The sequence below is a fragment of the Vombatus ursinus genome, unplaced genomic scaffold, assembly GCF_900497805.2.
Source record: "Vombatus ursinus unplaced genomic scaffold, bare-nosed wombat genome assembly UNPS02014786.1, whole genome shotgun sequence".
Taxonomy (NCBI): domain Eukaryota; kingdom Metazoa; phylum Chordata; class Mammalia; order Diprotodontia; family Vombatidae; genus Vombatus; species Vombatus ursinus.
Genome location: NW_020954564.1, coordinates 19,582,092 through 19,594,714, shown reverse-complemented (window position 1 = coordinate 19,594,714; position 12,623 = coordinate 19,582,092). Strand labels below are relative to the sequence as shown.

The window sequence follows — 12,623 nt, the reverse complement described above, 5'->3', positions numbered from 1 at the left end:
GTCCGGCCGGAGCCTCCGTCCGGGAGGAGCTGGATCCGGAGCCCCGCGCGCGCCGCGCGCCTGCCTGGCCCGGGGCGGGGCGGCTCTGGGGATCTGGCCGGGGCTGGGCTATGCAGCGCCCGCGGGCGGACGCGGCCGCTCTGCTCCGCGCCAGCAGGCTGCTGGCTGATCTGTCCCTGAACGAGCCGGGCTCGGACGGCTGGTGCCGGGGGCGGCAAGGGCAGCGGCCTGCGCCCCCCGAGAAGGCGGCCCCCACTCGTGCCTGGAGAGTGGACGGCGGCGGCTACCCGGAGCCCGGCGGCTTTCTAGAGCGCGGCCAGCGGCGGGCCGCTTACGAGGTCCCCGGCGCCCGCCTGACCGCCCCCTCTCCGGAGCCCAGCGCCAAGGCCGCGGGCAGCTCCCGTGGGGCCAGCCTGGCGGACTCGGAGGGCTGCGGGAGCCGACCCTGCAGCGCTCGCACCAGCGGCATCAGCCTGGGCTACGACCAGCGACATGGTAGCCCGCGCTCCAGCTGCTCCGATCCCCGGGGGCCGGGGCCATCAGAGCAGCCCCTCGATGCGGCGAGCCCCGGGCTGGCCCGGCTCGGCACCGCCCCCGCCCACCCCGCCTGGTGCGGAGGCCCTGGGGCCGGTGGCAGCGCCCGCTCCAGCGTCTCCAGCCTGAGCTCCCGGGGTTCGGCGGGTGTCCATGCCGACCTGCTGCTGCTGCCACCAGCCCCACCGCCCTCGGGCTCGGCTGGCCTTGCCCAGCCCGCGGCCGGAGCCCGGCTTCAGCTGCCCTTCCAGGTGACCGAGGGCCGGGAGGGCGGCCCTAGCCCCGCGGAGCGGAGGCTCGAGGCATTGACCCTGGAGCTGGAGAGGGAGCTGGACCTGAGAACGAAGAAGGAGTATTTCGGTGAGTGACCTGTGACCCAGTTCGTTTCTGCTGGAGGTATTTGCCAAGCCCTTGGCTGGGGGCCGGGGCAGGGGGCATAGACATGAGGAGCAAGAGACTGGGTCCTGATCCTAGCAACACTGTCTGGCTAAAAAGACAAGACTGCTTGCTGTTCCTAGGTTGGCCCTTAACTGGTCCTTAAGTGATGTAGGAGTCCTGAAGAAGAGAAAGTCAGGGTTGGAGGTCCAGGGAGGGCTTCATGAGAATATGCCTGCGACTTGAGGTAGGCCTTCAAGGGTGGGCAGGATTTGGGTAGGTACAGGAGAAGAGGAAGAACTTGGGAATGGGAAATTGCCTGGGCAAAGGTCAGGAGGCTCAAGCTGGAAAGTTATTGTGGGTGAATGGGTGGGGGAAGTGGGAAAGATCAATTCTGTTGGACCTTACAATGGATGAAGGGGGAGATTGAGGGCAGAGACTGGGAAAGGCATTTATGTGCTCTTTACTGAGAAAGGTTTGAAAATTGTGTCCCATCTGTTTCTGGCCCCTCCTCCACCTTTTAGCGCATAGGACATCATAAAATTAACCTCTTAAGTGCCATGGAGAACATAATTTTCCGGTATGAAAAGTTTGTTTTTATAAAAAAAATTATAACAAATCACATTAAAATCATCCCATCTACTCTCCCCCACCCCCTGCTCTTTGTGGGTGAAAGACAAGAGGGACAAGTTGAGGCAAAGTTGAAGAAGATTTTAAGTGCTAGGCTAAGGAATTTACATTTGTTCCTTTAGGCAGTAAGAAAGACAACTAGAAGCTTTTGAACAGGGGAGTGCCGTGGCCATACCTATGCTTTAGGAAGATTATTAATTTAGCACCCGTATGGAAGATGAATTGAAGAGGATAGAGGCTGGAGTCAGGAGGGATTTATTGGTTAAGAGAACTTTACAGTAGTCCAGAGGAATGGTGATGAGGTCCTGAAATAGCGTAGTTGACCATGTGAGTAGAAGAGTAGATGAAAAAGATGTGTGGTAGAATTGACAGGAATTCTTGGTTAATTGGATGAGAAGCCAGGGAAGGAGCAATATCAGATCATTGAGGTAGTGAGCCTGGTGTACCTGCCTAGGGACCTTGCTGTACTCAGTTTCTTGACCTTTTGCCTTTCTCAAACCAGATATATATGCACAACCATTTAGGACATTGGACAACTAATGTTCCTAGAAAACTGCAAATTCAGTCTTGTCAAATGTCCTAGTTGCAATTCCATTTGGGGAGGTCCCTGTAGAATCACTTCTAGGCTGTCAGCAAATTTGGATTTTCATATTTTGGATTTATTTGAAGAGAGCATGAGCTATATACAGTGACCCAAAAGTCTCAGTGCAGTTTTCTAGAATGTTCGAACTGCTTGTCGATGTTGTAATCAAGCTTCCATAAATGGAATCCAAGAATGACATGCTTTTTATTGAGTTCTATTCTTTTTTTGTGTGTGTGTGTGAGGCAGTTGGGGTTAAGTGACTTGCCCAGGGTCACACAGCTAGTAAGTGTCAAGTGTCTGAGGCCAGATTTGAACTCAGGTCCTCCTGACTCCAAGGCTGGAGCTCTGTCCACCTAGCTGCCCCATTCAGTGCAGTTTTCTAACGCTTACAACTGCACTAAGACTTTTGGGACACCATGTGTGCATTTCCCTGGATCTTTCTCCCTTGGACTGGGGGTCTATCTCTGCCCCAAACATTTAATTGACTATCTCTCACACAGTCTTCTCAGGTGGGACCTGATGGGTGTTTCTGGCCTGTGGAGTTGGAGATTTAATTCAGTTCAACAAACATTTATCCAAGCTTCTATCCCAGCTGAGCTCTCACTTATGTCTGAAGATGAAAAGATGCACAACAGTTTCTGTCCTTAAAGAACCTAGAGTATAATACCTTGAATAGATGTATATATAAATTGAAGAAGAGAAAAATGTTATTATAGTGGGGAAGAAGGGAAGATCTGCCTAGCCATAGTGTTGTAGGCATTTCTAGATGTGCTTTAGATGTGCCTAATAATATACATGTATGTTGTCTACTTTGTGAGGTAGATTGTACAGTAATTATCCCTATTTTACAGATGAAGGAACTAAGATTCTAAAAGGTTAAGGGGCTTGTTTATGGTGACATAGCTATTAAATGTCTGAGGCAAGATTTGAATCCAAGTTTCCTAGTTTCAGGTCAATTGCTCTATTGGATTATTATTATTATTCTTGCTGTTCTAGATCTGTAAGCTACTTGAGGGCATGGACTGTTTTGCTTTTGTCTTTCCATCTCCAGTGCCTAATACAGTGCCTGGCACTTAGTAAATAAATTGTTGATTGATTGACCTGTTTGGTTTGGGGGCTATATTATGGGAGCAAGCCTCTCCAGCTAGACTGGGGTCAGCACTTCCCCAGAGACTGACCGCACTGGCAGGTTGGAGGGACTGTTTGAGTCCTTTGATGATCTGGATGCTCTTTGTCCCCTGTTCTAGTAGCCTGAGACAGGGACTGTACTGGGTTTACAGGATGTTGTGGGTGGGGGGTGCATTGTCTATATCATGGACAAGGACCTCAGGTCAGGGCCAGGTTGGTGATAGTAAGAAACCTGTTGGGGGAGCCAATCAGTCCTTGATCTTGTTGGTATGAGAAAGAGACATTTTTGGGGTATAATCAACAAATGGGGTCATGGGGACTCCAAGGTGGAGAGAGAAAGTTCAAGGAATATTTCCTTGTGATCTGGGCCAGTAAAGAGCTGAGAGGAGGGGTATCTGGGGAAGTTGTCATCCTGTCCTTGTGATACCACCTTGATAGAGCTGGACTAAGTTGTTCCTTACCCTGGGAAGAAAGGGAGTTTGTGTTCCTTGGAGGCCAGGTGGGGAGGACTCTGTCTGCCTCTGGTGCTTTCTTGCCACTAACTGTCCCAGACAGAATTTAGAGTTTGGGATGGTACCATAATGACCTCCTGTAGATGTCTGTCATTGAAGCTGGGCTGGAGGAAGGATGCTGTACCATGCTGAAAAATGGAAGCTAGTATATATCAAAGGGAGGACCTGAACTCAGGTCTTTCTGACTTCAAAATCAGCCTTCCACCTATTGATTAGATGTTCTCTAAAAGTTCTTTTCTAGTTATAAATCAGTTATAAATCTTAATCGTGTGTGTGTGTGTGTGTGTGTGTGTGTGTGTGTGAGAGAGAGAGAGAGAGAGAGAGAGAGAGAGAGAGATTGAGAGAGAGATGGCCCCTTTGGAAGTTTAGCAGTGCCTATGGACCCCTTTTCATTTTTTTAAATGCATGAAATACATAGGATAACAAAGAAAACCAATTATATTGAAATATAGTTATCAACATATTAAAATAACAAGTTTACAGATCCAGGTTAAGAACCTTTGTTCTAAATCTTTTGATCTCATGAGTATGATGGAGTGCCTGCCCTTGTGGAATTCCCAGTCAAATTTGGGAGAGGGGGGAGAAAGAGGAGACATGTAGGGTAGATTGTGTGGAGTTTGAGAGAGGGATGCATGAGGTTCTGTTTGAACTCTAATGGGGCTGAGGAAGGAGGAGACCAGGGAAAGCTTCTTAGAGGAGAGGTGTGGGACCTTAACTATTAGCTAGTAATCCAATCCTCGAATTTTAAACTGAGGCCCAGGGAGGGAAATTAACTCTAAAGATCCCCAAGTAGTTAGTGGCAGAGTCAGGACTAGAACCTAAGTGTCCTTCTGACTCAGTCCAGGATCTTTTCCATCGTACCATCCTGTCTTCCTTGCACATAATAGATGCTCAATAGAAGTTTGTTGGATTGAGCAAAAAACAATAATACAAATTAGAATATGTATATAATAGAGTCTTAGTTCTAGCCTGAATATTTCCCCTGCTGTAATTGGAACCACACCCACCATTCCTTTTATCCTTCAACTGCCCTTAGAGGAGGTAGATAGATAAATTCCAAATAAATTTTGAATATTAACAAATAATAACAATGTTTTTATGTTTGTATAGCACTTATAGTTTACAAAGTGATCTTATTACAGCAACCCTGTAAGGTAGATAGCAAGCATTCTGATCCTCATTTTACAGATAAGGAAACTGAGGACCATAGAGCAGAAGTGAAGTGATCATACTCCTAGCAAGCCAGGATTCGAACCCAGGTCTTCTAACTATAAGTTACTATACTAACCATAATGCTTTTTCTCTTCAACTATATTGTTTCTCCAAAGAATGATCTTGTCCTAGGTTAGGAGGTGGGATGATGGAATTTCTTGGTTCAAATGTAGAAATTCTCTGATAGGGTTGATGTACTTCACTGGGAGTGAGATATATAGAATGGCTGAGGGAGAGAGAGCCCTGACTGTGTCTCAGGCCCCAGGTCTGAGAGCTGTGACTCTTGGTCTCTGTATGGTGATGGTCATATATGTCACTGAATCTGTTACATTTTGGAAATGAGGACATGTATGCAGGGATGGGAGGCCATGTAGCAGTAGGGTCATGGGGTTGGGAGGTTAAGTGTTCTGCTGTGAATTACTAAATATTCTGTTTTTTTTCCTACTTCAGGAGTTTGTATAAAGTGCAGGATGGGCATCTATGGTGCAAGTCAGGCCTGCCAGGCAATGGGGAGCCTTTACCACACCAACTGTTTCACCTGCTACTCCTGCGGTAGGTGCACTCAGCCCAGATACCAGCACAGGTGTACCAGACTGGATATGCACCCATAGATGTACACGTTTGATTTGTTGACATAGGAGGTATACCATGTAAAGGACATACAGACATGCAACTAGGAGACATGGGGACACATACATAAAAGACATGGATTTACTAGTGGTAAATATGTAGACATGCATGGAGAAGACTGTAGCAGGGAACTCCTGATTGGTCTTTAGTGCCTGGAGTTCCATCAAAGAGGATTGGTGACTGCATTGGTGGGATAGACTCTAGTGGAGGACTTCTAGTGGTATAGAAGAATTGTGGAAAAGCTTTACTTTTATCTTTTGGACTCTTCTTTCTTTGTACATGCTTTCCTTCTCTTGGACTTCCAGCAGTTTGGTAGAGAGGGAAGGGGATTTTCTCCCATCCCTCTTGTACCTAGTCATTGGTAGCTTTGGTGGCTTTCTGGAAGTCTGAGGGAGTAAGATAATGTGAAAAGAGAGGAGTCCAGAAAAGATGGATGGGATAAGTTTTGTAGCCCTTATGGAGCATGGAAAGACTGCTGAGGAAGACAGGGTCCTTCAGAAGAGCCCATCGTTCCAGATGCGTAATCATCAATCACCTGTGAAGCAAGAATCTCCAGGTTAGCCCTGTGAAGATGGGGACCAGCATGAACAAGAGTGTATGCTAAGAGAGTTAGTATGATAGAAGTGGAGGTGTGAGAAAAGCTGGGCATGGGAAGGCAGGGAAAGCTAGAGAGAGGGAGTGGGCTTTGCTGGCCATGCCACTCCTTACGGCAATGTCAGGGTTGGGTTTTTTTCTGGGAAGCTAGAGGATCTGAGGCCAAACATGAAGATAAATACTGGGGTCATGAATCAGTTGTTGGATTATTTACTTTAAAAAAATTTGTATTGATATATTTTATTTTTATATAATTTACGCTTCCCTTTATATGTTCCTTACTCCCACCCCCGAGAACCATCCCTTATAACAAACAGTAAAAAATTGTTCAGCAAAATTAACCAATATATCAAAGGAGTCTGAGTTCTCAGCAGTATTTCATAGCACCTCCCCTCTCTCCCTCCCTCCCAAGGAAAATAGAAGCCCCTTCTCGTGTCTCTTCTTTGGGTCCAAGTTTCACTGTAATTTCATAATATTTGGTTTCAGTTGTTTTGTTGTTGTTCTTTCCATTTGTATAGTTGTAGTCACTATGGATATTGTTTTCCTGGTTCTGTTTACTTCTCTTTGCATCAGTTCTTATGTCTTTCCCTGTTTTTCTGTATTCACATTCTTTCTTACAGCACATTAATATTCCTGTATTCATATACCTCAACTTTTTTTGTCATTGTCCAATGACCTATAGGTCATTTGCTTTTAATGTAAATTTAATGTATTCCTAGAAATTAATTTAATGGGATAAAGTAGTAAGAGAAAAGCCCATCCTATGTGCTTCCAAGTTTTTGGGGTTTAGGGATATTGTCCCTGAGGGTATATCTTACTTCAGTCAGGGCCAGCAGCCAGACAGACTGAGGACTCTCCCCCTTTGTCTACTTCAGCACTCTCCATCCTGTCACTGCCCTTGGCATCCATTGGTCTATGACTTATGACTGGTCTAGGTACACGATCTACATAGGCAAATCAAACCTGGGGAGCCTGGTACCCATGTAGGGGGCGCATTTCTGGGCTTGGCCTGTGCTGGGTAAATTATCTTCCTTTTCTCTTCTGAAGCTGAAGCCTAGCTGGAAACTTATACCTCTCATTAATGATTAATAAATAAAAATGAATCACAGGTTGATGTTTTGGCCACTGGGGCTACTACTATGGGGATAACTAAGAGTGAGTGGTAATTACTTCTGTAGGTTGAGGGGAAGGATTATGGTGAATGTGTCTCATCATCTGTAAAATGGGGATAAACCCTGCTGCCTTGTTTCTCTCCCAGGGTTGTTGTGGGAGTTCATTTGCTCAATTCATCAAACAGTTTTCCTTTTTTTCTCCCTAAATAAATAATTTATTTGTAATTTTACAAAACACTATTATTATATCCCAATAACTCTTTGTCCACAGTAGAATACTCCTAACAAAGGTGCATAGTTAAGCAAAACATAGCAGCACATTGGTCCCATTTGATAACATGTGACTCATTCTGTACCTATTGTCCATAACCTTTTTTCTGAGAAGGGCTATAAATTCTTCTCTGACAGTCCTTTGAAGTCATGCCTGGCCACTGCATTGATTAGAGTTCTGATGTCTTTCTGTATTTCTTTCTTTACATTTTTAAATGGAGTCACTTTATTAATTGTTGCCTTGGTTTTCTTCCATTAGTTCTGCTTCCGTTCATACAAGTCTCTGAGTTTCTCTGAATTCTTCATATTTGTCATTACTTATGTCACAGTGTTATTCCACCTATTATATATATTCCACAGAACATGATTTTCAAATAAACACTTTTTTTTTTTGTGCTTTTTAGGCAATTGGGGTTAAGTGACTTGCCCAGGGTCACACAGCTAGTAAGTGTCAAGTGTTTGGTCTGAGGCCGCATTTGAACTCAGGTCCTCCTGACTTCAGGGCTGGTGCTCTATCCACTACACCACCTAGCTGCCCCCAAATAAACACTTTTTAAGCCCCAGCAGGGTATAGAGAATGGTGTAAAGTGTTGGGAGAAACACAAAATTAAGTTGACAGTCCCTGTTCTGATAATCCTATGTCTAATAGGAGGATAAGACACACACACATGTTGTGTATTATAATGTTGCGTATTATAACTGCATTAGAGGATTGAAAAACAAAATGTTTCTTAAAATTTAAGGGAGAAGATGTTTTTCGCTGGAGGATCAGAGAAGATTTCACAGAAGACATGGCGTTTAAGTTGAGCTTAACAGGATGGGTAGAAGTTCAGTAGGTGACTAGGGGAGAGGGGGTGTTCTCGGCTTAGGGAACAAATACATGAAGGTAGGAGAGTGCTATGTGTGTTTGAGAGAAAGAGTAAACCATTTACCTGGAGCGTGGAGTTTATATATGATAATAATATGTGATGAGGCTGGAAGGTAGTGTGGTATCAGATTGTGGAGGACTTTGAATGCCAGGCAAAGGGAATTAGAACTTTACGCAGTTGACAAGTAGGCAGCCACTCAAAGGTTGTTTTTTTGTTGTTTTTTTTTGGCTAGGCAATAGGGTTAAGTGACTCGCTCAGGGTCACACAGCTAGTAAGTGTTATGTGTCTGAGGCCAGATTTGAGCTCAGGTCCTCCTGACTCCAAGGCCAGAGCTCTATCTATTGCACCACCTATCTGCCCCTTGTGCCACCTAGCTGCACCTGCCACTGAAAGTTTTTGAGCAGAGGAGTGACAGGGATCTGTCTCTGTAGGATGATTATTCTGGAAGTAATGGGAGGATTGAATTGGAGGTATAGAATGTAGGGGTAGTTTTCAGGGGCCCTTGTGGTTGTCTGGATGGATGGTAATGAGGGTCTATTCTAAGGAGGCTGTGGATAAAGATAAAGAGGAGGGGACAGATGTTAGAGGCGTGGTAGAGGCAGAATTAGACATGGCCCTATAGTGAAATGTAAGAAGTGAGGGAAGGGAAGAGTCAAACCTAATCCTAAATACTCAACAGCCTGGAACCTTGACTTAGAGATTTGAGTCCTTCCAAGTTGACATTGATTCATTTATAATTACTCTTTGTGAATTCAAGCAGTTGTGACTCCCTCTACCTGTACTCTCATTTAGCTTACATCTCTCTGTCGTGCCTGTAGGCCAGTTCTGCGTGGTTGTCCTCTTCAGCACCTCATATTCAGCTTGTCCAAAAACCAAACTGTCCTCAGAATCATTTGGGTTTGTGTCTTCAGAATTTTCTTTCATGAAAGCATTTCATCCCTCTTAGACTGACTTCCCCTATAGAATTTTATATATTCTAACTCTCTTTTCTCTGAAATCTTTGCTTTCTGCTCTCCTCAAATCTAGGGCACATGTCTAATCATGCCCAACTTTCCTCTCCTTTATGACAGATTCTGTGATGAGGCCACTACCTCCCAAAGTTTTCATCATTTCTTGTTTTTCTTTTTAGTCTTTTAAAAAAATTTGTTTGTTTTTAATTTTCTTTTTTTCTTTTTTAATTTTTAGGCAATTGGGGTTAAGTGACTTGCCCAGGGTCACACAGCTTGTAAGTGGCAAGTGTTTGGTCTGAGGTCGGATTTGAACTCAGGTCTTCCTGACTTCAGGGCTGGTGCTCTATCCACTGTACCACCTAGCTGCCCCTTGCTTCACTTTTGAAGAATGAGTTTGTCACATAGCAAGTCAGAAATCTGTTAGTTTCTCTGCTTTTGGTGAAGGGTAACTCAGGCAAAGTCCAGGTAATTGAAGTTTCTCATCCTTGTTAGATGATGCCTCCATGCCAGATTTATGGTAATTCCTGAACTTTTCATATACTTCCTTCATCTGGGTAGACAATAGCACTTCAGTATCCATTGATCTTTCCTTTGGTTGTTAGATTTCTTTATCTTCTTAGTATTATTATATCCATTACTACTTTAGTCTTCCAAAGGCATATTTCAGTATCAAGCCCCATCCCATTAAATGACAGGGATATCTTTGAAGTCAAATTTACCTCTCGAAAGGCATTGAAAAAGAAGGGACATATCAATAGGAAGGAGATTAGAGTGGAGCATTGCCATGGAAGGTAAGGGAGATCTAGTGGGAGGGGGTAGTCAGTAGTATCAAATGGAACAGAGATGTCAAAGATGATGAAAACTGAGAAGAGGCCAGTTGGATTTTGCAGTACAGGGATTGTGGGTAACCTTGGTCAGATCAATTTGGGAAGGAAATGAAGATGTTCAGCTCTTCCTTTCTCCTTGTCCTTTAGCTCGGGAAGCAATAGAGGGTAATGTGATGGTGCCAGTCTTTGCTATAGCCTTGATGACTGTTTCCCTGTTTGCCATACCTCCTTCATAGGGAGAAGACTCCGAGGAAAGGCCTTCTACAATGTAGCTGGGAAAGTCTACTGTGAGGAGGACTTCCTGGTAAGTTAGGAATTTGGTTCTCTGTGAGGTTGATGGTGGTGGGAATGCTGATGGAAGTAGGAATGGGGGATGAGGAGTCATGGCTAGGCTGGCTTTCCCCCCCCCTCTTTTGAGGTTAGACACAGTGGTGATGTCTCCTCCAGACAGTAAAGGGGCATATAGAATAGCCGACTTCTTCTTCTTCTCTGTTATGACTGGGGATGAGAAAATAGGGACAGGGGAATTCCTTGGAGGGGGTATGTTGAGAGGACAGAAGGGGGTTCTTAGGAATGGCTGGTAACATGACTGCTTATAGGTTCTGTGTCCTCACTCTCAGTACTCAGGGTTTCAGCAGACAGCTGACAAGTGCTTCGTGTGTGGACACCTCATCATGGAGATGGTAAGAAAACCCAGCTCATCCTCACCCAAGACCCTGGGTCATCTACTTCAGGGCCCTATAGAACTTCTCTCAGAAGTTTCCTTTGTTTGTTCTATGACTTCCAGAGGCTCCACTGAAGCCTGTTCCATGGGTAGGGGTATGGGTGTCTCCTGAGAGATCTAGGTCTTTCTGTTGTAATTTTGGGTGTCTCTGTGTTTCTGAATGTATGTCTCTGTTTCTTGCCTTCCTTCTCCCTCTCCGTGTCATCTTTTTCTCTCTGTGTGTTTGTCTTTCTCTGTCTCTTCTGCCTCCAGATTCTCCAGGCCCTTGGGAAGTCCTACCACCCCGGCTGTTTCCGATGTGTTATATGTAATGAGTGCTTGGATGGCGTCCCTTTCACCGTGGATGTCGAGAACAATATTTACTGTGTCAAAGATTATCACACGTGAGTGATTTAGAGGCTGTGGGACCAAGAGCCTAGTGTGATACTGTGACATGTGTGACTCTGTAACCTGTGTGACCTTGTGATGTGTGTAGCCCCAGAGCAGCTGCGTATGATCCTGGTCCAAAGGCATGCTGCCCTGTCATATCATAGGATCATAGGAAAGGACATTAGAGGTCATCTGATCTAACCCCCTCATTTTACAGATGAAGAAAATGAGACCAAGAGGTCAAGTGACTTGCCCAGGGTCACACTGGAAGTAAGTGACTGAGCTGGGGTTTGTGCCCATGTTCTCTGACTCAAAAATCTCGTGCTCTACCCACTGCCCTGAGGCCTTTCCCCGCTGCCAGGCTGTGACATGGCCTTGCCCAGGCCTATGTTGGTCTCATTCCCTTGCCTCATTGTGAACCCCTTGCTCATCGTGATATTTCTCTGGCCTGTTTGTCATTACTAGCTTCCCTGTCACCATCTCTGATTCTGGGAGTTTGTTTCTCAGATTGAAACATTAAAGGTTTTGCCTTCTGGTTCTTTTCAATGCAGATAGGGTCATAATAACAGTATCAATTATAATCATAACTCATCCTTAAAGCCTTTTACAGTTTACAAAGCACTTCCATTACAACAAACTTTTGTAATAGTTTCTGTCATTTGCTTCATTTTGTTGATGCTGACACTGAGACTTAGGGAGTTTAAGTGACTTGCCCAAGGTCACAGAACTATTAAGTGCCTGCTGACTCTACCCTAAGTTCTGACTGTGTTATTGTTCAGTGCTTGGACCAAGTGATTCCTTTACAGTAAGTGTGGCCTTTAGACAACTTTTCCCTTCTTGTTGTGGGGCCTTGGCTTGTTCTCTTTTTTGTTTCCTCAGGGATTGGACCCTGGATGAGTCATTCTTGTGCCTAGGGCTGAGCCAGGCACATATCCAGAACATATCCTGGGAAAATCTGTATGTCCTCAGAATGAGGAGAGGGACTTTGCCTGACCACTATCTCAGGCTATGGCACACAGAGCAGATGAAGTATCCACACATAGGGCTCTTGGGGGGGTCCCACGCCATGGAACACAGATCCGATTCGGCACCCTCCATGGGGGCCTTCAGAAGTGCTGGGCCATGAAACACAGAGCAGATGTAGCATCCACACATGGGGGCCCTCTGAGGACCTTGGACCATGGAACATAGGGCAAATGTAGCATTCACAGATGGGAGCCCCCTGGGGACTGCAGGCCATAGAACACAGAGCAGATGTAGCATCCACACATGGGGGCCCCCTGGGGACTGCAGGCCATGGAACA

General features: G+C 45.4%; 1 protein-coding gene across 1 annotated transcript in view; it reads left to right on the top strand.

Annotated features, from left to right (window-relative positions):
• The first annotated feature begins 110 nt into the window (after positions 1-110).
• LOC114047384 (Wilms tumor protein 1-interacting protein-like) overlaps positions 111-12,623 on the top strand; it is an 18,703-nt gene continuing 6,190 nt past the window's right edge. Inside the window, exons 1-5 of the mRNA XM_027868217.1 lie at positions 111-894; positions 5,425-5,526; positions 10,463-10,530; positions 10,847-10,909; positions 11,203-11,333. Coding sequence (XP_027724018.1) covers positions 111-894; positions 5,425-5,526; positions 10,463-10,530; positions 10,847-10,909; positions 11,203-11,333 — 1,148 coding nt within the window. The remainder of the gene's footprint in view (positions 895-5,424; positions 5,527-10,462; positions 10,531-10,846; positions 10,910-11,202; positions 11,334-12,623) is intronic.